Source organism: Culex pipiens, chromosome 2 (assembly GCF_016801865.2).
Source record: "Culex pipiens pallens isolate TS chromosome 2, TS_CPP_V2, whole genome shotgun sequence".
Taxonomy (NCBI): domain Eukaryota; kingdom Metazoa; phylum Arthropoda; class Insecta; order Diptera; family Culicidae; genus Culex; species Culex pipiens.
The window spans coordinates 170,631,209-170,657,886 of record NC_068938.1 but is presented as its reverse complement, the minus strand read 5'-3'; the positions used below and the strand labels follow the sequence as shown (position 1 = coordinate 170,657,886).

General features: G+C 38.3%; 3 protein-coding genes across 5 annotated transcripts in view; 2 read left to right on the top strand and 1 right to left on the bottom strand.

Annotated features, from left to right (window-relative positions):
• LOC120428057 (prolow-density lipoprotein receptor-related protein 1) overlaps positions 1-26,678 on the top strand; it is a 497,901-nt gene that overhangs the window by 221,952 nt on the left and 249,271 nt on the right. The window lies entirely within an intron of this gene.
• Positions 9,149-16,914, bottom strand: LOC120431887 (facilitated trehalose transporter Tret1-2 homolog). Its single transcript, XM_039597016.2, has 6 exons — positions 16,137-16,914; positions 10,391-10,886; positions 10,158-10,332; positions 9,759-10,100; positions 9,513-9,699; positions 9,149-9,448 (listed from the first exon to the last, which is right to left on the bottom strand). The coding sequence occupies exons 1-6, from the start codon at positions 16,197-16,199 to the stop codon at positions 9,173-9,175; spliced, it is 1,539 nt and encodes a 512-aa protein (XP_039452950.1). The 5' UTR covers positions 16,200-16,914; the 3' UTR covers positions 9,149-9,172.
• On the top strand, positions 21,229-22,490 carry LOC120431886 (phospholipase A1-like). Of its 2 annotated transcripts, none has more exons than XM_039597014.2 (3): positions 21,229-21,400; positions 21,481-21,646; positions 21,710-22,490. In XM_039597014.2, exons 1-3 carry the CDS (start codon positions 21,316-21,318, stop codon positions 22,434-22,436), a joined length of 978 nt encoding a protein of 325 aa, XP_039452948.1. In that variant the 5' UTR covers positions 21,229-21,315; the 3' UTR covers positions 22,437-22,490. The 2 variants fall into 2 exon arrangements, with proteins under 2 accessions (XP_039452948.1, XP_052563330.1); XM_052707370.1 differs by having other exon boundaries at positions 21,457-21,646.

Here is a 26,678-nt window from a genome sequence, read left to right as displayed (position 1 = left end):
TTTCCCGGTAGATCCTTGCGACTGGTTCAGCGGTTGAAATTAGACTGTCAAAAGTCGGGAGGCGATTTTGGGTGGAAATTTCTTGGCGACCAGAAAATCTCACGCCAGATCGAAAAGAGAATGAGAGAGACAGAGAGAATTTTTCCCGTGAGAAATTTTCCAACGATGGACGCCGCACGCATCTTAGAACCATTTTTGTGTTGGGTCGTGCGCGGCTTGGGAAAACGTGTGATTGTGTTGGAGGTTTTGGTTTTTCCTCACTTTTTCTTCTGAGTTTTCGCGAAAACGTGCAAAGAAGAAGTGCACACAGAAATTTGCGTCTTTGGGTTTGTCGGTGAGCGGTTGTTATTTTTGTTTTATTTTTGCGCTGTGGCAGATTAATTTTGTGTTGTGTTGTTTTGGTTTTGGGATGCGAATTGATTTTTTTTTCTTGCTGGCTTAGTCGTCAACAACGGTATAAAGACTTTTTGAAAGGGACCAAATATTGCGAAAATTTCAAAAGTTTGAACATTTGAAATTGATGTTTTACAAGCTCTCTCTACAAAATCAGTCGATTTCATGGAATTTTAATTTTCAGCGGCTGCAACAACAACTGTATGCATGTGTTTGAATTCAATGAAGGTTGATTGAATTCAAACACATGCATACAGTTGTTGTTGCAGTTTAAATACAGATAATTGTTGCAATCAAAATTTTCAATTATATTACAATTTTTCATTCAATTACCGTAAACCGGGGTGACTTTGATAGGATTTCAATCTGTTTTTAGAATATTTTCCAACAGGTAAGGTTTTTCTTAAGATTATTATTTTTAAAACATGTACTGGGGTAGACCACACAAAGTCCATGCACTATTTTGGAAAAAAATAATTTTTAAATGGTGTTTAGAAAAATAGTTACGTTAAAAAATCTTAGTTTGAATTCCGGGGTGACTTTGATAGTCATAGTTTTTCTTGTTAAAATCATATTTAAGATGATCAAACTTCATTTGTACGTTAAATGTACCATCACTAAAGTAGCTGATATAGTATTTAAGAAAAAAAAATCAATGTTTATATTTAGTTAACTAAGTGTATAAGCTTTTAAGCAAAATACATATAAATTTTAGGTAAAATTGTTAAAAAGTCGGAATTTTGCCTGAAATTTGTTAAAATTAGTTTTGTTTATAAAATTATCGATTTATATTGCATTTTATACTGAATTCGAAGCACGAATCACAAGTTTTCACATTTTACATGAAATTTGTTCAACTGAAATTGCCTATAAATTTAGAGAGTTTTTATAATTGGGTTTCAAAAACACATATTATTTATTTTTAACAAACTTTTTTAACCTTCTCCTAGTGGAAAATTGTCCAAAGAATCCGAAAATTCATTCCGTTTTCCGATTAAAAATTATGTTCATTGAGAAAATCATGACACTTTGAGAAGTTTAAAATAATGACATTCATCAACATTTTCTTAACTATAGTTAACTAACTTTTTAAACTTGTCAAAATTTTATGAAAAGTTCTTCTTGAGGTACTTTGAACACTTCTCTACCACGGTCAGTTTGTTTCTAAACCATTCCTTACGTATTTTAATTGTACTCTTCATTTTGCGGAAAAATCGTAAACCTATCAAAGTCACCCCGGCTATCAAAGTCACCCCGTTTTACGGTATATATTTTTGTAGATCCATTTCAATACTTTAAACCTTTTTTCTGTTATTATTTTTTTTGCAATTCCGTCGTGAAACTACTTACTTTTCTTGTCATTCTTGAACGACGAAATATCCTACTTTTATGTACCAAAAATAACAGAATCGAATAGCAACACTTTTCAAAATAAATGCTGAAAAGTTCTACTTTTCAGCACTCAAATGGGTGCTGAAAAGTTGAACTTTCACTCAGTGTGTGTTTTTTGGAATTGCAAAAAATGTTGTATGGAACTCGTTGCAAAACTTGATTTTTTCAGCACTCTTCGTATATATCCAACTCGGTGAACCTCGTTGGATAAATGTACGACTCGTGCTGAAAAAATCCTCTTTTTGCAACTTATTGCATAAACTACTATTTTAATACTCATGTTAATTTTTTTCGAAAACTTCAAAAGATCAGATAAATGTAAAAAACTAACTTAATCCACCTATGTGGTTGGAGCCTTCCTCACTTATTACCAACAATGGCTGATGTGATGGAATTGTACAAAAATTTCATCTATTTTTTAGATCCGTTATAAAAAAGTACATAAATATCACTTAAGTGGCCATACCTCAAGACAGGGTTGCCAGATCATCAATGTTTTGGACTCGTTGGAAAGCTCTTTTGATAACCTAACCAACGATGGGTCGGATGGTGGACCCGGACATAGCAAAAAGTACATCAATATCACTTAAGTGGTCATATCTCGAGACAGGGTTGCCAGATCTTCAATGTTTTAGGCTCGTTGGAAAGGTCTTTTGATAACCTAACCAACGATGGGTCGGATTTGGACCCGGACATAGTTTACATACATTTAACCCAAGTAACAAAGAGAATGCTTGTTTGGCGTCATCCATAAAGTACGTCACGCTCTAGGGGGGGAGGGGGGGTTGTCGCAAGAGTGACAAAGTGTGACAAGGGGGGGAAGGGGGGTCCGTGAGACTGTGACGTCACACTAGACTATTTCTTGAATACTGAAAATTCAGTCTTAAAATAGATTTTTAAAAAGTTTAAAAGAGTAATGTTTCATAAACTATATTCATAAAAGAAATGTTTAAATGTTTAAATCATATTTTGAAAAAAAAAATCAACACACAACCTGTAATAATTAACTTCCTCGATTGAACTTCAAATAAAAATATAATCCTACAATTATGAATCGTGCCACATGGATTTCTATCCAGATATGACATTTTGAAAACTTAATCTAGATTGTACAAAAAATCAAAATGGGGGGGGGGGGGGGTCCGGAAAGCGTGACGTACTTTTCGAGGGGGGGTCAGAGCCAGCGTGACAAAGTGTGACATAGGGGGGAGGGGGGGTTAATTTTGGCCGATTTTAGCGTGACATACTTTATGGATGACGCCTTTGTCTTAACAAGCTTTATAAAAGCTTTGAAAATTACTTCTCAGTTTTATGCAAACATTAAACAAAACATTCTGGATTTAGGATACGAATATTTAACAATATCTTCAAATAATCTTCAAGAGTGTTTTAGGAATATGGAACATAGTTTTATGCAACACCTAGGTTTTTTACTTAAAGTTATCCCAAAGAGGTTAATTTCAAGACAACTTAACTTCCCAAAACTGCATTAAAACTCAATTGAAACTAATTCGCTTTATGAAAGCATATTTCCAGATTGTTTGAATTTGATCTGTCAAATCACTCACATTCGCAAATCATTCGTACAAGATGTCGCTGTCGTTCGGTTTAGTGTCTAAGTGCTAATTCCGAGAATTACGTTTTTTGTAACCCGAATCACGCGTGGACGTTACGATTTTCACCTTCGGAAAAGTGTACGAGGTCGGGTGCAAGCCGAATTCGTTAGCATGCGTGTTCAGCAATACATTTCACTCCGGCACGTCGTGATCGGGCAGCACGCGAATCGCCATTATGGCCGCCACTCCCGTGGCCACAGTTCAGGTTCGCTGGTCAACTGGTTGAAGATCGTGTTGATCCGGATTTGTTTGCAGAAGTCACCAACGCCCAGCTTAGTGGGACCTCTCTTCTATCCGTTTGTCCTGGTACGGAACTTTTTTGGCGTTTCCTCATCGACGTCTCGACGGAAGCAGCGACAGAACATTCAAGGACCAGTCGGATAAAACCTTTCGAGAAGATAATAAACTCATCACTCGGATTGGTGGTGTTGTGTTCGTTATCAAAAAAAAAAAAAAAACAGCGCTTTTTTGGCTAAATTATTTTATGATGGATGATAAATTCTTCCATGTAAGAAAAACATGTGTGCTAAACGATGATTAGGCCCACTTACAACAAATAAATAAATTGAATTGAAAAAATCACAATCTTTGTTTATATTTAGCTAGGGAAAAGAAATTCAGAGATTTATTTTCGGATCTACCTTCTGCGAACTAATGTATGCATGCACTACGGTCGCAGTACTACGCCTTTTACTCTTGATCAAAACCCCATTAAAGCTTACATCAGCCTTTGACTTCTTACTCAATCTTGAACTAGAGCTTTTCTAGAAACATGACTCTTAAAGAGGCTATGACAAGAGCTTCTCAAGAAAAAATAGTTTCACAAGAGCTTTAAGTAAGAAATAATAGTTTTAATAAGATCAGCCATATTAACATGAAAAATAACGGCAAAAAATGGTAGCCATGTTGGTATTGGCGAACAAAATTCCTCAAAAAAAATAAAATCAATGTTTTTTTTAATGGTTTTCTCCTACGGTCCATATTTTTTCGAGGTATCTCAGAAAATCAATCAGTGAAATTTTCATGGCATGAATTTTACCATTAGATCGGCTGCATTAAGTCGCAGTAATATTAATTTTGTTTGTATGATATAATTATCATTTAAAGCTAAAGTTCTTTTGTCAATTGTGTTTTTTATTCATATAGAATGAATGGAATTTACGAAATAAAATTAAGAACCTGTTTCACTCCGACAAATCTATTTTATCTTCAACAAGAGCTTACGAGTTTAAGAATACTTTATTACAGTCCTGAAGAGCTCTTCTATTAGTTAATAAATTCAAGAAGCTTGCAAACAAGTTTTATAAAGGTAATTAAGACCTTTTACAGAGTGTTGTAAAAATCAACGTTAAAGTTGCTTAGTTTTAAATAACTCCTGATAAAAGCTCTCGATAACCTCCTAAAATGGTCCACTTTGCTCTTAACTCAGGTTTGATGCTGATTTATTGTTGTTCTGGAGACAAGTTAGCTCTATGGTCATTTTTGGCTAAGATAACTTGAATATTTCTTCAGGAAAGGAACAAAACTAAAATTGTTACTTGGGAAGTGAGATCCGGATATAAGTGAAAACACATTTTTATACATAACTTTTGAACTACTTATCGAAACTTCAATCTGTACAAAACTCGATCTATGGGACCCTAAACCAAGTCAAATGCAACAGGTTCGGGTCAAATCGGTTAAGCCAGTGCCGAGAAACATGAGCTAGTTTATTGGTCACATACATACATACACACACATACACACACATACACACACACATACACACACACATACACACAGACATTTGTTCAGTTTTCGATTCTGAGTCGATATGTATACATGAAGGTGGGTCTACGACGTTTTTATACAAAGTTCATTTTTAGAGCAGGATTATAGCCTTACCTCAGTGAGGAAGGCAAAAGTGTAACAAAATGAATTGAAACTAAATTTTAAATTTCTGTTGATGGCAGATAGGAGACCAGGCTGTGCTTCAAAATTTTACAAATTGAAAAAAATGTAGCTTTCGCTGTTTATTTCAGGGTAATTCTCTACCAACTCACACGAAATCGGGAAAAGTTACCCCGACCCCTCTTCGATTTGCGTGAAACTTTGTCCTAAGGGGTAACTTTTGTCCCTGATCACGAAACCGAGGTCCGTTTTTTGATATCTCGTGACGGAGGGGCGGTACGACCCCTTCCATTTTTGAACATGCGAAAAATGAGGTGTTTTTCAATAATTTGCAGCCTGAAACGGTGATGAGATAGAAATTTGGTGTCAAAGGGACTTTTATGTAAAATTAGACGCCCGATTTGATGGCGTACTCAGAATTCCGAAAAAACGTATTTTTCATCGAAAAAAACACTAAAAAAGTTTTAAAAATTCTCCCATTTTCCGTTACTCGACTGTAAAAAATTTTGGAACATGTCATTTTATGGGAAATTTAATGTACTTTTCGAATCTACATTGTCCCAGAAGGGTCATTTTTTCATTTAGAACAAAATTTTTCATTTTAAAATTTCGTGTTTTTTCTAACTTTGCAGGGTTATTTTTTAGAGTGTAACAATGTTTTACAAAGTTGTAGAGCAGACAATTACAAAAATTTTGATATATAGACATAAGGGGTTTGCTAATAAACATCACGAGTTATCGCGATTTTACGAAAAAAAGTTTTGAAAAAGTTACTTTTTGCGTTTCTCTTTGTTTCGTCGTCCGTGTCTGTCGCGGGTGACCATGAACGGCCATGATCGATGACGACCAACTTTTTCAAAACTTTTTTTCGTAGAATCGCGATAACTCGTGATGTTTATTAGCAAACCCCTTATGTCTATATATCAAAATTTTTGTAATTGTCTGCTCTACAACTTTGTAGAACATTGTTACACTCTAAAAAATAACCCTGCAAAGTTAGAAAAAACACGAAATTTTAAAATGAAAAATTTTGTTCTAGATGAAAAAATGACCCTTCTGGGACAATGTAGATTCGAAAAGTACATTAAATTTCCCATAAAATGACATGTTTCAAAATTTTTTACAGTCGAGTAACGGAAAATGGGAGAATTTTTAAAACTTTTTTAGTGTTTTTTTCGATGAAAAATACGTTTTTTCGGAATTCTGAGTACGCCATCAAATCGGGCGTCTAATTTTACATAAAAGTCCCTTTGACACCAAATTTCTATCTCATCACCGTTTCAGGCTGCAAATTATTGAAAAACACCTCTTTTTTCACATGTTCAAAAATGGAAGGGGTCGTACCGCCCCTCCGTCACGAGATATCAAAAAACGGACCTCGGATTCGTGATCAGGGACAAAAGTTACCCCTTAGGACAAAGTTTCACGCAAATCGAAGAGGGGTCGGGGCAACTGCTGTGTGAGTTGGCGGAGAATTACCCTTCATTTTTACTGGCTATTTTTGTTTTTTTAAAGGTAATATTTTTATGACTGTATAGGTAAATGATTTTTAGGTAAAAATAACTTTGAAGAATTCAAAAAAGATTAAACAATGTGAATATGATATCTACAAGGAAGATAATGAGAGAGATTTTTGAAAGGTATATAAATTTAATGAATTTTCAAAACTAACAATTAATTTCAGTTTAAGTGATTTTGATCCTATCAGCGATGCAACAGTCTTATTCGATAGATTTTTGTTTCGACTCTAAGAGAAAAATGCATGAAAATTAAAAGCAAAACATTTTTTAAATCATTAAAATTTCAAAGTCAATTTAAGAGCAATCGTCTGTAATCATCTGTAATTGAGTTTATTCATTAATTTTTTTTAATTTTAGTGAATTTGAGATTTATAGTATCGCCAAAAGTGTTTTTTCCGCTAATTTCATTTTTTTGTAAGACCTTAATTTTTGTAAACTAATGATTGTAAAACAACTTAAGTGGTGTAAAATGCATCCTGAAACCAATTTTTACTCAAATGTTGAAACTATGGGTTTCATAATTTAACTTATTATGGGACCATCCATCCATGGTCCCTACATTTTGTATCCCCCCCCCCCCACGACCTTGAACATAGTCGAAGGACAAAAACTTTAAAATATATTTGCATTAGTCTGATATCCCTATTGTAGCCGTTGCTTCATAAGTGGTAAAAATAAAAAAGTTTCAAAATTGAATTTACGAGTCATGGTTTCAACATTTGAATGAAAATTGTGTTTTAAAATGCATTTTACACCTGTACAGTTGTTTTGCAATCATTAGTTTCCAAATAACCAAGTATTGACGAAAATTTTATTTTTTGCGAAAAAAAAGTTTTTGCGGTACAATGCATTGGAATTTCATAAAAATTTAAAATATTTTAAATCCAGCCCAAACATGCTAAATATGTTTATCAATGCAGAAAAATGCATTTTACATTGTTTTCAGTTAATTTGACTTCTGAGCAATTCTCTGAGATTTTGGTCATTCATTTTTTGTGTTTTTTAATCCGGCTGAAACTTTTTTGGTGCCTTCGGTATGCTCGAAGAAGCCATTTTGCATCATTATTTTATCCATATAATTTTCCATGCAAATTTGGCAGCTGTCCTACAAAAATGATATGTGAAAATTAAAAAATCTGTACCTACTGAAGGAATTTTTTGATCAACATGAACTTTAAAAAAAAATTGGCAGCGGCCTAAATGAAAAAGAAATATTTCCAAGGAACACTCTATCTGTATGAACCAGCCAATCACACAAGATGTTAAATTGCTATTTCATGAAAACATAATATCGACGCCGTCGTGCTAATTTGTTGTACGTCGCTTTTTGACGTTCCGAGAAAAACGTGTTTTAATATTTGACCTTGAATAAACAAAAACAAGAGCACGCAATGTAAACAATAACAAATACGCTTTGTTTGGTTGACCATTCTGTGCACTGCCCCGAAATTTAGTTGAATTTGGTTGCCGGAGTCCCGAGTTATAATTACAAATGTTTACGGTTGTCTAACATGTACATGCGTCAAACGCATTCTGACCTGAAATCCCTTTGGCCAGTTGTTGCACTTACATCAATTTTCAGGGAGTGACAAGATAGCACGACAAGATTGAAACTACTTTTATATGGAAAGTGACAAAAATGCACGGAGATTTTTCGGTTTTTCTTGAATCTCTCAGGATTGAAATAGAATTGTGGGGATCTGTGAAGGTCAAAGGGTGAGGCATTGTGACCTGTACAAAATGGCGTTCTTAACTCAATTTGGCCCAAACCAGCTTAAAAAAAGCGGCTTCGGCTGCCGATCCCGATGATGCTATGAGACGCGGGTTCGATTCCCGCCTTATCCACTGAGCTTCTATCGGATGGTGAAGTAAAACGTCGGTCCCGGTTTCTCCTGTCTCGTCAGAGGCGCTGGAGCAGAAATCCCACGTTAGAGGAAGGCCATGCCCCGGGGGGCGTAGTGCCAATAGTTTCGTTTTTCAGCTTAAAAAAAGAAAACACAGTTCAGAAAGTTACCTCTCATATTTTGAAATTTGCGTCTTAAAATATTTTTTTCAAGCGCTTGACATATCTCAAAGAAAATTATTACCCTGAAGCAGACATACATCCGCTCTAACTACTCGTTTAGAAGATTTTTTTAGTGCCGAGAATGTCAGGTTTCAGCCAAAAAATGGTTGAATGTTTAAACTGCAATTCATATAAAAAGTTCAAATTTTTGTAATAAATAGAGAGCGCTATGCGCGATACAACAAAAGGAAATAAAGTCTCCCACCCTCCCAATGAAAAAGTTTTGAAATAATAGAATTTTCCTTCAAGTTCTCTAAAAAAAACTCAAACACTTAAATTAAAACAATCTATTTCCCCTACAACTTGGTGTCCACCTTATCGCAGGACACAATCTCATCCGCCGTACTCATGGCGGTATTTACGTGTCCCAGCTTGCTTGCCGTCGTCGTGGTCGCCGTCGGAACCGCTGCCTCCACGTGGTCTCCCCCACTGCTACCGTCCCGCTTCTCGAACAGCTTGTGTATGCTCTCCAGATCACGGCCCTTGGTTTCCGGCACGCAAGCTATCACAAAGATCACCCCGATTGCGCACAGCACACTGTACATCCAGAACGTGCCGGACGTTGTGATGGCCTGTTGGTAGAAAGGGGTTACTGATTAGAACAATGTTTTCGGTGAAGATTTGGATGTCCTGTACATCTTCAAGGGGATGATAAGTTTTGATGACGGCAAACATCACCGCCAGGTTGAACGATCCGGCGAGGGAACTCAGCAGACTTCGCTGGGCCGTCGGGAACAGTTCGCCCATTAGGAGGAATGGAATGCAACCGAAGCCGACAGAGAATCCGATCATGAAGATGATCAGACTCACTAGGGGGAGATAGCTGTGGAAGAGATGGACATTTTAAGACCTGTTGACTGCAAACCTCCAACAAATACAAACCCAAAGCAAGTATTTCCAATGGAGTTGAGGTGGAAAGCCCCTCCCATGGAAGCCATTGCCAGGGACATGATCACTCCGGAGGTGATCAACAGTGGTTTACGACCGGCTCGATCGACCACGAATAGGGAGGAGAAATTGCTGGCCACCTGGACGGCCCCCACGATGATGGTGGCCAAATGACCATCCATAGAGCTACCCGCCGAACGGAAGATTTCCACCGTGAAGAAGATTACAGCGTCGATTCCACTGAGTTGCTGGATCGAGAGTAGTGCCAGTCCGATACCCAGCGGCAACAGGACCTCTCGACGGAAGAGGGCCGACTTGGAGAACGGACTTTCTTGTCTGGAATAAGTTTAATGCATTTAAGTTTTGGAAAGATCATGAATTCTTTAGACATACTTCTCTACTGCATGTCCATTTCCGACGGCCTTCTGAATCTCTTGAGCTTTGGGATCAAAGGTGAATCCCTGTAGATGCAGCCACTTTGCAGAGTTGTGAGCTTTCTCGTATCGCTTCTTCGTCTTCAACCACACTGGAGATTGAGGAAAGCAGATGACCGCGACAAACAGAAAGCCTGAAATGTACCAAGAATCAGATCAATACTGTCCCTCTCCCAACCATGAGATCCTTACAAGCGATTCCACAGCAAACCCACGCCAATATCCGCCACTCGAGGTACTTCCCGAGCACATACATCACCAAGATCCCCGCCGACATCGACAGCGACGGCAGCGATCCAATAACCCCCCTTATCTTCGGATCGCTACACTCACTCACGTAGATCTGCGCCGACGGAAGCGTCAGGCCAGCGCCGAATCCGGACAGCATTCGGGCCATCAGCAGAACCTTCCAGTGGTCGGCGGTCGCAATCAGGATCCACGAGGTCACCCAAACGGGCGAGGTCAGCATCACCGTGTACTTGCGGCCAATTTTGTGCATCAGCGGAAACGCAACCAAGCTGCCGAAGAACGCCCCGAACGGCGGAATCGAGCTGACCCACGAAGCGATGTTCTTGTCCGGCAGCAGGCCAGGGTTGACTTCGTGCATGGACGGAACCGCCGGAGCGGAGTAACCTCGGACGAGGCCAATGCAAAAGTAGGACAGCGACACGGAAATGGAGAGCAGTGTCTGCAACAGAAAAAAAGGGTAGAAAGATGATTTATGAGACCTGTGGCAGAGATATGAAGGCATGCGAAGAAATTTAATACAGGTTGATTCTGAATTTATTACCCAAAGCGGACAATTTAACTTCCCACACCTACTAGTTGTTTTACGTCATCACGTTTACGGCTGCACTTAAAGTATCGAACTACCTTGCAACCTTGCACTAGACGTGACTGTTAATCTAATCAAATCAAGCTTTAATGTAGTTTAATATAATTAGGTTAATCTCGCTGGACGACATTGGTTTTTATCGCAATCATCTTGGTCAATTTTTTGTTTTACTGATTTCAATGGAATTCTAGAGTTTTTGCCTTCCTCCCCTTACTGAGGAAAGGCTATAAAATCACTCGAAAAATGAACTAATTAATTTGACCTCGTAGACCCACCTTCACGTATACATATCGACTCAGAATCATGTTCTGAGCAAATGTCTGTGTGGATGTGTGTAAGTGGGTGGACACAAAAATTGTCACTCGATTATCTCCGAACTGGATGAACGGATTTTGACCGTATTAGTTTCATTCGATCTGTCTTGGGGTCCCATAGGTCTCTATTTAAAATCAGCAAGTTTAGTTAAGTACTTCAAAAGTTATGCTAAAAAAAAAAACGATTTTGGCGTATGTCCGGAAGATTGTAAAAAGGGGGGTTTTTGCAAGAAAATCTATCATATTATACATTTTCAGAAAGTTATTAAAAAGACCATTCCAATGAGCCCAAAACATTGAAGATCTGACAACCCTATCAAAAGTTATTATCACTTAAGTGTTATTTATACACTTTTTGGAGACCGGATCTCAGATATTTCAATGAAAATGATGTCCGGGTCCATTATGCGACCTCTCGTTAGTTAGATAATCGAAAGACCTTACAAATGAGCCTAAAATATCGAAAATCTGACAACCTTATTAAAAGTTTTAAGCACTTAAGTGTTATTTATACACTTTATTGGAGGCCGGATCTCAGATATTTCAATAAAAATGATGTCCGGGTCCATCATGCGACCTATCGTTAGTTAGATAATCGAAAGACCTTTCAAATGACTCTAAAACATCGAAGATCTGGCACCCTTATCAAAAGTTATTAGCATTTAAGTGTTACTTATACACTTTTTGGAGGCCAGATTTCAGATATTGTCATAGAAATATTGTCTGAATCTTCCATGCGAACTATCGTTGAATAGGTTTTTTATCAGACCTTGCCGATGAGCCAGAAATATTGAAGGTCTGCGAACCCTATCAAAAGAAATGAGTAATAAAGTTGATTTGTTAAACATGTTAAGGGGGAATGTTGCTATTTTTACTGAATGTATTGACTTTATGAATGTGAAGAAGGCACCAACCACCTAAAGGTGGATTAAGTAACGTTTTTTTTATAGCTCCCAAAAGCTTATGTGTTTCATATGTCTATGAGAGTGTAACGAAAATGACTTTTCAGCGGGCATTCAGGGGTTTGTTCCGGTGGGCGTACTGAGCCTAAATCCCAAATATGAGCTTGATTGGAGCAAAAAAGGTATGCGACGACCGAGACGCCCCAGTTTGCTAGGGCAGATTTGTCGAAAAAATGCCAAACTTTGAAGGCCTGTATCGAGCTCCAGGTTGTTCCAAATTTCAATTTTATATATACAAAAACTTGTGACAAAATAAAAAACGAGTCAGTGGCCAAAATGCCTCGAAATTTGTCATTTTTGAAAAAAAAATTATTTTTTAGGGTTCAATCCCATTGAAAATTCAAATGCGAAGCTTCAGCTCCTGTTACATCCAATTAAGCTCATATTTGGGATTTGGGCTCAGTACGCCCACCGGAAGAAAAACCCCTGAATGCCCACCAAAAAGTAATTTTTGTTACATCCTAATGTTTATACTGCCCCTGTTCGCATTGATGTTCTATAAAGAATTTTCGTTTCTTTCGAGTTATTGATTGGACTTGAATCTAATCATGGAAATTCAATTTTAATCACGTTCTGAGGAAGAATCCTGAAAAAGTATGAGTTGAATCCACAGCCTCTCCTTCAAGCATCACGGGATTGATATGTTTTGGGTTTTGGCTTTCCGATGCCTCCCGAGCTACTATGTTATGGGGTGGGGTGGTTTCACATAATCAACCTGTCGCCGAGCCCTCCGAGATACGATGCTATGGGAAGATCTTTCTTATTAACCACACACAAACACTGGCGCACTGTTTTTTTTTCAATATTTTATAAATGTTATTTTGCTCCACGGCTACCCAGGCGACTTAAACCGTCAGTGAGCCTTTCAATCAACCGGGAAAATTCGAAAAATAATGCAAAATTTACACGACGCCGTACCTTCCTATCAACGCTGATATGGGAAGGCAACACATATCATCCGGCAAGCCAGCGCGCTGAAGCAGGCAATAATCCATATTTTTAGAATTGTTTGCTTAAAAGTGATTAGCTTCCGAAAATGACCATGTTTCCGCTGCAGGCTCTAAGGGGCAACATTACAGGTGGTTAGCTAAAATTTGAAATTTACACAGAAAAAAAAAATCATGGTAATATTACATCTGGGAAGGGGTACATCTTTTATGTCAGAAAAAAGGTGTAATTTTACCTCTGGAAATGTGTAATTTTACCACTGTTCTGTTGTAATGTCACTTTTTCAGTCTAAATTGAGGTAAAATTACATCATAAAAGAGGTAATATTTAACGTTCCGAAATTACAGCTTGTCAATTCACTTTTTCTCTTGAAGAGTCGACAAAATTCTGCTTTGTTTGGCGAAACCGTAGAGCACTGCTCAATTGTATCATTCAGATGACATAAAGAATATTGCTGAGGGTCATTAATCAGGGAAGTTGTTGTCTTTTGACAAAGAACTTTTTCTCCTCAAATTGTAATATGAACGGACCCAATCCTGTTACAATGTGATTGTAAAAATAGTCCAACATTTTTGCTAATCCTTTTTCTAGACAATTAAAGTAAGTATGTTGGTTTAAATATAAAGAGATAGTTTCAGTAGTTTTTTAAGATACTCAAAAGCAATTCTCTGAGATTTCGGTCATTCGATTTTTTTTATTTTTTAATCCGGCTGAAACTTTTTTGGTGCCTTCGGTATGCCCAAAGAAGCCATTTTGCTTAATTAGTTTGTCTATATAATTTTCCATACAAATTTGGCAGCTGTCCATACAAAAATGATATATGAAAATTCAAAAATCTGCATCTTTTGAAGGAATTTTTTGGTCGATTTGGTGTCTTCGGCAAAGTTGTCGGTATGGATAAGGACTACACTGAAAAAAATGATATACGGTAAAAAAATTTGGTGATTTTTAATTTAACTTTTTGTCACTAAAACAAAAAACACTATTTTTAATTTATTTTTTATTTTTTTGATATGTTTTAGAGGACATAAAATGCCAACTTTTCAGAAATTTCCAGGTTGTGCAAAAAATCTTTGCAATCAAAAAAAATCTTTTTCGATGTAAAATCAAATTTGCAATCAAAAAGTACTTCAGTGAAATTTTGATGCACCGTTTTCAAGATATAGCCTGTTTAGGAAAATAGTCGCAGTTTTCATTTTTTCTTAAATTAGTGCACATGTTTGCCCACCTCTGAAAAAAAATATTTTTGAAAAGCTGAGAAAATTCTCTATATTTTGCTTTTTTGAGCTTTGTTGATACGACCCTTAGTTGCTGAGATATTGCCAAGCAAAGGTTTAAAAACAGGAAAATTGATGTTTTCTAAGTCTCACTCAAACAACCCACCATTTTCTAACGTTGATATCTCAGCAACTAATTGTCCGATTTTCAATAATAAAATATGAAACATTCGTGAAACTTTCCGATCTTTCCGAAAAAAATATTAAAAAAATTAAATCAATACTAACATTTCAAAAAGGCGTAATATTGAAAAAAAATTGCGACCAATATTTCGTTTTTTTTTTTGCAAAAAATAGTGTTGATTTGAAAATCGGTCAAAAATTTTTTGCACAACCTGGAATTTTCTGAAAAGTTGGCATTTTATGTCCCCTAAAACATATCAAAAAATAAAAATAGTGTTTTTTTGCAAATCAAGTTTTAGTGACAAAAAGTTAAATTAAAAATCACATAATTGTTTTTACCGTGTATCATTTTTTTACAGTGTAGTCCTTATTCATACCTACAACTTTGCCGAAGACACCAAATCGATCAAAAAATTCCTTCAAAAGATAGAGATTTTTGAATTTTCATACATCATTTTTGTATGGACAGATGCAAAATTTGTATGGAAAATTATATGTACAAACTAATGACGCAAAATGGCTTCTTTGGGCATACCGAAGGTACCAAAAAAGTTTCAGCCGGATTAAAAAATACAAAAATTAAAATTCAAAAAACAAGATCGATTTCGTAGAGAACTGCTCTCAATAAAAAAAAAAATATATGATCGATTATCTCTATGAAATAGGTTCTGTTGATGTGCATCGTTACCTATAGAATTTATTTGCGAAAATAATTTCAAGAAACTTGAATCAACATAATCGAAATAAAGAATAAGCAACACAATATCAGTGAATTTCCTGCCAATAAGGCCATAGCTAATATTTTATATGTTTTTTTTTTTTAATTTCCTTCGATCCTGAAAAAAGCAATTTCACAAAAGTTCAAAATGTTATTAAAACTAGTCCAAACATGCTTAGCATGATTAGAATCGCAAAAAAAAAAATGCATTTCATTTCTATCTTCATAAAAATTTTGAAAGTTAAAAAAAAAATCACTAGCATTCTGTTCCTTGGAGCGTGTTCAGGAAGCCGAAATCTATCATGCCTTGACGAAAGTGAATCGTTTATTAAAATCAAAATTGGCATGTCGAAGTTTGGATATCTTTTTCAAGTAGTTGGAAAATAAATAAATAAATAAATCAGTTAAGTATTTTTTTAACATTTTCCAACTTATATGTTGTTTAAAAACATTGCTTTCAGTTCATAGTCATTTACAGACATTCACAGTCCAATCTATGATTGGATTTGTCGTTGCCAGTCTTTCCCTGAACCAAATTTACATTAATCTAAATATAGAAGCCACACCTTATTGTCCCAATTGCACCCCCATTAGCGTAATCAATTGCAATCATTAGCTCTTTTACTGTGGAAAATACCCAAAACTCCCAGAGTATGGCACAATAGCAAACTATCTAAGCCAGTTGCCTCGTATCACTTATTTCAACAGCTTAAATTTTTGCATGTAATCGTAGTTCATTAACCCCCAAAAATAAAACGAACCTGTTTCAGCGCTGCCATCGTAATCTTCCACTCGGGCTCCATCGTTGCCCCATCCTCCGCCATCCTGGTTCAAATCCTTTAGATTTGCCGAAGTCCGACGTTGTCGTCGACTAAATTAGTTGAACAATTCACGACACTCGTTTCGCGGTCATAAATTAATTCATCTGCATTCAACGCTCCTCGCTAACCGTTGCACATTTCACGTCCCACGAACTTTTAACTACCTTCTCCAGGTTAAACTGATTAGCGACAAAAAACAGCAACTTTCTACGGTTGTGTCGCTAGACGTGAGTCCGTTTGGACGTTATCGAGGTTTCACATGGATCCACTCACTGATGCATAAACAAACTTGGATTTTTTTTCGGGCTCCTTCGCGAAGATTATACACCTGGCACAACTATCAATTTGAAGACCATGCTCAACCAGGGTTGAGTCCCAACTTGGTTAACCCAAAGGTCACTTCAGTCCACTTTGAACTATAAGCTGTTTCAAAGCAGGTACTTCCGCAGGTATTCTACTGGCAACTCTCACTCTCAACCAACAAGTAGGCAAAAACACCAAATGGGACACACGTGCCAAAATTTGGGCAGCCAAACGCGCGAAACGGTCCGTTGAATATCCACAGCCAAACAATACACCACAATGGCCTACCCAAAGTGGCCACTTAAAAACGAGTCAAAAACACACGTTAGTTCCGAACGACAGCCAGCTGGAGACTGACCACGGGTCCGGGTTCGCTAGTCGGCTCGACCTGCTGGCTGCTCGTGACTGAGAGTCGCGACGACCTGGTCCCGCGGTGATAGTCAGTCGAGACTCAGATTCTCCAAGATACACCTACTCTGACACTGCACATCCGCGCATATACTTGAGTTGTGCGTTAGATTGTAGGCCAGCAGTAGCGAGTGTCCAGGTCACGTTCGTGCCCGCGGTGGTGGTCACCCGGGAACGTGTGTGTGTGAGTGAGAGAAATGCAAGGTCTCCAATTAGATCATCGGGATGTGGCGGGAATTTGTTGTGGAGCACGTGGTGTCACAGCCACCCCCAGCGGGTAGTTCAATCAATGTGTCCAGCGGAAGTGACACTTGCGTGGAAATCAGGATGCTTGCTGGTTGTAGCGTTCTACAAATTGATAGTACGATTTGTTTGGGTGGATTTACTCTAAATGATAGGATGTTTCTCAAGAAGTTGGCACATCCTTGTTGTAACTTCATGATTTTGTTTCTAAATTATACAACAATTTCAGATTTTTTTTTTTAATTTTGTGGCTCTTTTATCACTATAAAGGTACAAACAGATAGATTTCCTTTTGTCTTCCTCACATAATCGCTTTAGAATCACTTGATAAATGTCTTCTTTATAGGAGCAGTTCTCTCAGATTTCGATCATTCGATGTTTTTGTATTTTTTAACCCGACTGAAACTTTTTTGGTGCCTTCGGTATGCCCAAAGAAGCCATTTTGCATCATTAGTTTGTCCATATAATTTTCCATACAAATTTGGCAGCTGTCCATACAAAAATGATGTATGAAAATACAAAAATCTGTATCGTTTGAAGGATTTTTTTGTTCGATTTGGTGTCTTCGGCAAAGTTGTAGGTATGGATACGGATTACACTGAAAAAAATGATATACAATTAAAAAAAATGTGGTTTTTTATTTAACTTTTTGTCATTAAAACTTGATTTGCAAAAAAAAAAACTGGAGCGGCCGTGGCTGACTGGTTACGGTGTTCGCTTTGTAAGCGAATGGTTGTGGGTTCGATGCCCATCTGCTTCCAACGAGAAAGTTAAGAACACATAAATTTGAAATGATGAATATGAACGAAAAATCAAAGTCGCTCGAGGCGGGGTTCGATCCTCCGTCCTTTGGATTGGTAAGCAAAAATGCTAACCAATAGGCTATGACGACTTGGTGAGCGTGGACTGGAATTAGGAATACTGTTACAGAGAGCGAGTTGTGGCGCTATAACCACGGCAAATAGTGTCCAGGGCATTCGTGGAAATACAATGTCCCATCCCAGAGGGTCCCGGAGTACCAAACCTTCTTAGCATGGTGCTCCCAACGAATACAACCAAAAAATCTTGGAGCGTATGGTGGTGTGTCCCCACGCTTCTTCCTCCCCTGTCGATTCAGAATTGTGTTGTTGTTCGAACACTCTGTGCTCAAACTCAACCCAATTACGAGTCATCTCTGCGATACGGCTTTACGCAGTAGGCCTGGCCGCTTGAACGCTTGTGATGTTTCAATGCATTTCAATGCAATGGCGCACTACAAATGTTAATAAATGACAAGAAGAGTGCTAGGCGTTATCTAACCTAAGGCACTCTCCAGGATCCCTTCGAAAGAATGGTACGTAAATATTCGAAAATCTGTAATTTTTCAAGGATTTTTTTAATTGTTTCAGTGCGTTCGGCAATGTTGTAAGTATTAATGAGGACTATTCAGGAAAAATGGGGAAAATGTGATTTTTTTATTAACTTTTTTCACAAAAAATCAATGTCCCAAAATATGTTTAAGAGTTTTGTAGAAAATTGTAGAAAAGATGCAGTTTTTGATCTTAAATTTAATTTGAGCTTAAAAATGAATTCTAGGTAACATAAATTATTTTTACAAAAACCTTCCTGCATCAGCACAAAAGATGCCCTTAAACATCAACAAATGATCTGGTCAATTTTTTCTCATTTTTTAGTTTTCTAAAAGAGCACTCAGCAAGCTAAGTCTGAACTTAGATACCGTTAACCGGGGTGACATTGATAGCATTGAAATTTATTTTCCAAATATTATTCGAACGGTTAGACGAGACTCACGATTTCAATTTTTAAAGCATGTATTGGAGTAAGCCACGCAATGTCCATGCACGTTTTCACAATGAAGTTTTTTCGAAGATGCTGTAAAAAAAGCTTGTACGGTTTATGTACCCTCCCCGCAAAGGATTATGAAATGATCTCAGATGAAATCTTCTCAAAATCTGTAAATTTCAAATCTAACATTCTGGAACAGAACTGTTGAATTGTAATAAAAACACTAATTGAATTGATAAAATATATATTAAAAAAATAAAAATAAAAAAAATATCTGACATAAGAAATGCATGAACAAAGTTTCATCCGAGAAAAAAACAAAGAAAAATTCAACAAAAACCACGGTAAAAATGATACATTCGTGGGAGATTTTATAATCCCGATTATTCAAGCAATAGAACGATCAATTTTCGTTATTACCTAGTCTCAATCATACATTTTATTGAGAAACCAATTAAAACTGTTACTATTTGACTTGTCATTCCTCGTTTCTGTTTTACTAATATCTATTCCACGTACATTGTTGAGACCGGTTATACCTACGACCTTATATAAAGCCAATTTTATCTCATTTATCATCTAATACAGCCGATGGTGACGATTCTTATCGAGCGCCAGTCTAATTGAATTCATATGATTTTTATTTCTGGCCTCTCTGGCGGTATTTGCACAATTGAAACCGATCTACCGGTGACTTCCTCTTGCAAAGTTCAGCGGATATAAACGCGCCTCGCTGCTAGTCAATGAGCATTGTTGACAATCAATTTTATTATCCATTCATGTCCAATCTTTCTCTCGTTAGATTGAATCTTAACTCGCTGGCGCAACTGAAATCAGTGTTGCGTGACCCACAAGTATTATGTGAATGCTAATGCTTTTATCAGGTATGTTCGAAATTGAATACTGATTGATAGCAGCTTTCTAATTTGGCGCAGTTTAATTCTTCGACCACTAGCATTGCAGAGTTCATGCAAAAGAAGCATTGTGATCTCAGACCGTCACCAGCATCAGAATGCTCTAATACCAGAGTGAGAGAAAGCCATCAGCTGGACTTAATTTGCAGCTCAACTGGTCTTTAGCATAAACTACCCCGGCCGATTGGATGCGTGGGACGATAATTCATTTCCATCAGCACTTGCGGCCGTGTTCTCGGCCCAGTAGAACCCCGACTCGATGCGGCTCTAGAAAATCACTTACTTACTCCTAAATGGAAACATTATCCCTCATTCCGAGCGCGCAATGTCAGTCAACGTTGATTTGCACGAATGCAAATTCGCGATGTGCGATGATTGCTGTTGCCTGACTGTATTTTGTTTCGCTGTACTGCTTTTTATGTGGGTATTTTTATGATTTCGGAATCATGCAGTTCATGTATGTATAACGTAAACCTATGGATTTTAGAAAATTTAGACAAATCATAACTGTTGAGTAGGTTTCGGTGGATTCGCCTCCACAGCCTTACTGGAAACCTTGTTAATAATTTTTGACATTTATAAGAATTTTTAATATTTTATCAAGGCTGGATCTTGCTTATTTTTTTTAGATCTAGAACATAACCTTGACCCTCTATTGTCCAAATTAAACCAAAGTTGACCTCTGAAAATCAAAACCTTTTTCAAAACATTGGCAAATTGATGTAACACTAGTGAATGATTTGTCTAAATAAATAAAATTCTCATGGTTTTATGGCAAATTTTTAAGATCGGAGCCCGTCTAAAATAGGTTTGGGAATGAACATCTTCAGAAATTTTAGATTGTTTACATTGATTGGTTGCATAAAACATGTTGATTCTCGATACTTAGTAGGTTAGTCTATTTAATGATTAAATGCACCCTGCCATTGAAAACGTTTCCGTCCACAACAACCCCTGGACCAACATACAAGCGTTATGCAATTGACCACATTAATTCACCTAACAAAAAAAAAAAACCTGCTCCACCGGTCGTCGGGCATCGTATCATTTTATGTTTGCTTTCCATCAAATTTCGGGCATGGCGCTTCTGCACCCTGAGTCATCTGGCGCGAACACGTTGATATGCAAATGAGGCTCAAACCCAAGCCACCAGACCAACTGCCCAAGAGTTCGAGATCAAGGTGTCAAATGTCTGCACCGAAAGTCGTCGTAGAGTTGACCGGAACCTGCGCGAAAGTTTTTGGGGCCGGTCCCAAAAATGTTGAATTTTTGCCAGTCGGGAAAGCAACCTTGGCCGGTGTGGTGCGCGTTTTTGTAACAAGCGTTGCAGTTTTTTTGTTTCTGATTGTCGCGCAAGGAAGCACCCGCAGAGTGTGATAAGCTGGGTTCTGTGGTGCAGTCTGTGACCCCTGAAGTTCTACGCGTGAACGAAACGGAGTTTAGTGCTGTGTACAGGTTGTGACACAATGGTTGCGATCGAGGTGATCTACAAGACTGTACTGGCGTTGACGCTGGTGCGTGGAGTTGCGCTAGCGGAAGATACGACCGATCGTGAGTATGCAGAACTCGGTGGTTCGAGGACCACAGCCAGATTAGTGATCGTGAAGCATCGCTTCGTTCGTTTGTTTCAGCGGCGATCGGTTCCAACCGGATCGGGTTTGCACCCAGTTTTAGCGCCAAGCGGGACGTTCGCTTCTACCTGTACACGCCCCTCACGGAGATTGAGTCGCACGTGTTTTCAATTGAAAATGCCGGTTCGTTGTCACGCACGTTCTACAACACCAGTCTGCCCCTGCGGTAAGCACGCGATCATTAGCCAAAGTGCGTTGTAACGCAAGGTCTCTTAACTCCTCTCAACAGCATCATCATTCATGGCTGGATGAACAACGTAACTTCGTTGGCGATCCGTGGCATCAAGGATGCCTACCTGGAACGGGGAGACTACAACGTCATCGGTGTCGACTGGAACAAGGGAGCCGCGGAACCGTACCTCCGGGCCTCCCAGTACACCCTGGCCGTCGGCTACGTGGTAGCCGATCTCATCAACCGAATTGTACGCTCCAACATGACAAAGATGGACGAAATCTTCCTAATCGGGCACAGCTTAGGGGCACACATAGCCGGAAACGCCGGCCACCTCGTCACAGTTGGTCGGGTCAAAACGATTTTCGGCCTGGATCCCGCCTCGATCAACTTCTTCGAAGACGAACCCGACACCCGGCTGAGCGCGAACGATGCCGAGTACGTGGAAGTGATCCACACCAACACACAATTCTCCGGCTATCCGCACCCAATCGGACAGGTCGACCTGTACGTGAACTATGGCAAGAAGCAACCCGGTTGTCTGACCGAATCGTGCAGCCACGGCAGGTCGATCGAGTTCTTCATGGAATCGCTAGCGAAGGACTGCAAGGGCTTTTGGGGCGCCCGGTGTGACGACTACAACGAGCTGAAGACGAAAACGTGCTACAACCTGAAGCAGCAAGCCCTAATGGGGGGAGATCCCCCGAGGTACGAGAACGAGAAAGGCATCTACGTGGTGGTGACGTCGGTGGATCCCCCGTATGCGCTGGGTTATAACTATTAGAGAGTGGAGATTGTGCGATTGATAAGGGACCTGTGTTATGGAAATAAATCTATAGTGGAAGCTGCAAATTGAGTCGTGAATCGTTTCGTCATTTGAGGTGTTTCCAACGATGACGCTCAAGGTGAAAGGGGAAGATGAATTTTCTTGTCGATTCGAGTTCTTGAAAGCAACTTGAACTCTCAAACGGTCCGTTAGTCATTTTATCCCTATTTTTCCTTAAAAATCTTATAACTGTTGGAAGAATTGACGAAATCGTCGCCATCGTGCTAACTTGTCGTACGTGCATTTTGAGCCAAATTGAGTTAAGAACGCCATTTTGTGCAGCTCACAATGCCTCATCTTTCACAGATCCCCAAAATTCGATTTCAATCCTAAGATATTCAATGAAAACCGAAAAAGCTCCGAAATTTTTTGTTACTCTACATATAAAAGATGTTTCAATCCTGTCGTGCTATCTTGTCACTCCCTGAAAATTGATGTAAGTGCGACAAAGGGCAAAGGGATTTCAAGTCAGGATGCGTTTGACGCACGTACAAGTTAGACTACCGTAAACATTTTTAATTATAACTCGGGACTCCAGCAACTAACTTCAACCAAACTTCGGGACAATGCACAGAATGGTCAGCCAAACAAAACGTGTTTGTTATTGTTTACATTGCGTGCTTTCGTTTTTGTTTATTCAAGGTCAAACATTAAAACGCGTTTTTCTCGGAACGTCAAAATGGCGGGTGCGACATGATAGCACGACGACGTCGAAATGAGATGCTTCCGGTTGAAATAGATCCATATTTTAAACTTTCACAAATGGGATATATATGGTCCAATTTTACAGGAGATATTCCAGATTCCGTTAAGGTACCTCGGCCAAAACAATTCCGGAAATGATACAAAGTTGAAGGCATCACCTTAATACATTATCCTGCCTAAATAACAAAAAGTGACGTTTTTTAATATTCTTGGTACCGTAAAACGGGGTGACTTTGATAGCCGGGGGGACTTTGATAGGTTTGCGATTTTTCCGCAAAATGAAAAGTGCAATTAAAATACGTACCGAACGGTTTAGAATCATACTGACCGTGGTAAAGAAGTGTTCAAAGTACCTCAAGAAGAACTTTTCATAAAATTTTGAAAAGTTTTAAAAGTTATTTAACTATAGTTAAGAAAATGTTGATGAAAGTCATTATATTAAACTGGTCAAAAAGTCATGATTAACTCAATGAACATGATTTTCAATCGGAAAGCGTAATGCATTTTCGTATTCTTTAGGCCATTGATAAATAATATGTGTTTCAAACACAATAAAAAAAATTACAAATTTATAGGCAATTTCAGTTTAACAAATTTCCGTTAAGATGTGAAAACTTTTGATTCGTGCATCGAATTCAGTATAAAATGCAATATAAATCTATAATTTTAGAAATAAAACTAGTTTCAGGCCAAATTCCGAATTTTAAATAATTTTAAAATTTATATGTATTTTGATAAAAAGCTTATAAACTTAGGTGACTAAATATAAACTTAGTATTTTTTCTTAAAAAAAACTATATCAGCTACTTTAGTGATGGTACATTTAATGTACAAATAAAGTTTGAACATCTAAAATATGATTTTAACGAAAAAATTATGACTATCAAAGTCACCCCGGATTTTAAACTCTTAAAAAACGTAACTTTTTGTTCTAAACACTATTGAAAAAACTTTGTTTCCATAATAGTGTATGGACTTTGTGTGGCTTACCCCAGTAAATGCTTAAAAATAATTATCTTGAGATAAACCTTACCTGTTGGAAAATATTCCAAAACAAATTGAAATCCTATCAAAGTCACCCCGGTTTACGGTATATACGCGTTTTTAGCATTGGCTACTATGTTTACAAACGGGAAGGCATATATTTTGGATATTTTTGCATGCTTGTTCAAAAACGATATTTTTATAACATTTCAAGCAAAACAATGTAAATGGGCAAAAGCCGAAGTGTAAACAAAGAGTCTGTCCTGCTCGTTCCTAATGTAAACATCCACTGACGTAAGCAGGACAGACTGTTTGTTTACACTTCGCCTTTGGCCCATTTGCATTGTTCTGCTTGATTTCATTAAAAAAGCATAAGATTCTCTCACAATGTGACGTAAACGAATGAAAGAAGTTCATTTTAAAAAAACTTTTAGCATAGCATAGCATTGGTGTCTACCCGTAGCTGCTACTTCGTTATTGACCAGGACCCCCAAAAATTGCTCCGTGGACCACAGATGAAAAGTAGGAACCAATCATCACCCCTTCGCAATTTTCAAAGGTCCCTATCATGCTGATCAATACCGACGCCGGCCACGACCAGTGGTAAGACACGGGGAAGTGGATGGGAATGTTAGTCCGATACTTGAGTGATGGGACCGCCAAATCGACTGCGTCTCCGACAAAGTATCACATGAGTTTTGAGGGGTTAGTAAGATGGGTATGAGGTCAGGATTCACTGTGGTAGGTGATGCGACCATAAGCAATTTGTTTATCTGTTGAAATTTTAAAAATCTTAGGCAGCCGGCTGCGGAAAGATACACAATCATTGATTTAGAAATAGTTTTAATTCGAACGCGGCGCCAAATTATCATTCAATCCCCCGTCGGCGTGCCTTCCGAGCAACGACGCTGTGAGAAGGGCTCCTCCTTTTACTATTTAAGAAATATATTAAATTGTATTTTCTGTGGTTTCCAAATGATTTATATCAAAACTTTATAGTGAGGTTTGCAATGATTTCATCGTGTTGCAGGATTTTATGACGAAATGATCCGAAAATAGTAATCTACGAGACCGACAGAATTGCGAAAAATAGTAACTGAAAGTTTTCGTTTCGAGCAGTTATTAATAAAGTGACACTATCACGAATGGTGCATTTTTAAGCCGAAGTCGTTATAGGTAGTTATATCTTTTACGTTATATTTATAATTATCGGAAAAATAAGATCAGAGTAAGAGGAGAACGAATCCATAAAAACGACGCATGAACTTGAGTTAGACATTCTCGTTTAACGACCGGTATATTATTTTTTACGCGACTTGAAAGAAGGAAAGAAGAAAAAGAAAAGGGAAAGTGGGGAAAAATATGTAAAATATAAGATACATACATACAAAACGGCTAACATCCCTCTTCCTGCCACAAACACAAACACAACATAAAACAGAACGCTCTCACCCGGGTCACGGCCTAGCATGTAGTTGTCTCTCGATCGCTGCCGCTCCACCCCACCGAGCGACGGGGTGGCACAGAATCGCCGTCCAGCACCTCCCTCCCTCTCGCTGATCAGCCGCATCCTTCTCGTGCTGCTAGCAACGCAGTTGCAGTTGCTAACTGCAGTCCACTTCGGCCACCCCAATCACTGCACACCAATACGACGAGAACGGCGCGCGCCGTAAGAGGCACTCACTATCCCTCTCTTCTCAACCCGAAAGCGGGGAAAGCAAGCAGTGGATCTGCTCTCTACTCTTCAGAAGCCCGCTGCTTAAATAAGACTTTCTTCTCGATCGTGGTGATGAGCGCTGTTGCAAATTTTCCTCTTCCTTGTCCCTCCCCGTTCCACACTCACATACCCTGCCCGCTAATCTCTGTTTAATCTGAATAAGGCCCCCAGATAATGGCGCGTGGGTGGTTTACCTGCTTCAAGGATTTTAGGGGCGTTTTTAACCTTTTTCAGCATAATCTCGGTTGCCCCAAGATCATCAGCACAAAAAAACGAACGAATTTTATGTTACACACTACTAATACACTCACACCCAATCTGTCAAACCCAAACGGTCATCGTCTGACTAACACAACCACACACGCAAAACTTGTATGCAAGTTGAACAATTCGATTCCCATTACACCAACACTATTAAACAGATCCCTCTTCCGTCGACGCTTGCGAGAAAAAATGCACCACCGACCGCAGGAAAAACATCGCGAAAAGCACAAATTAACCGGGAAAACCAACGAACTCCACCACTTCCACGAAGAACCTATATGCACCGATCGACTGACACCACCATTGCAAACCAAACCCTCGAAATTCGAGCAAAAATCGCGAATTTTGACCAGCAACCGAACACGCGCGACTCTTCAACTGCAACGCACACCAATCCTCCAGTTCATTTTAAAAAAAACTTTTTTTCAAAAACAGTTACCAATTTGAGCTTTATTTGATCATATCGATGTGTTCAGAGAGCAGTACTTATAAATATGTCGTTAACGTCACATTGTGAGAAAATCTCATGT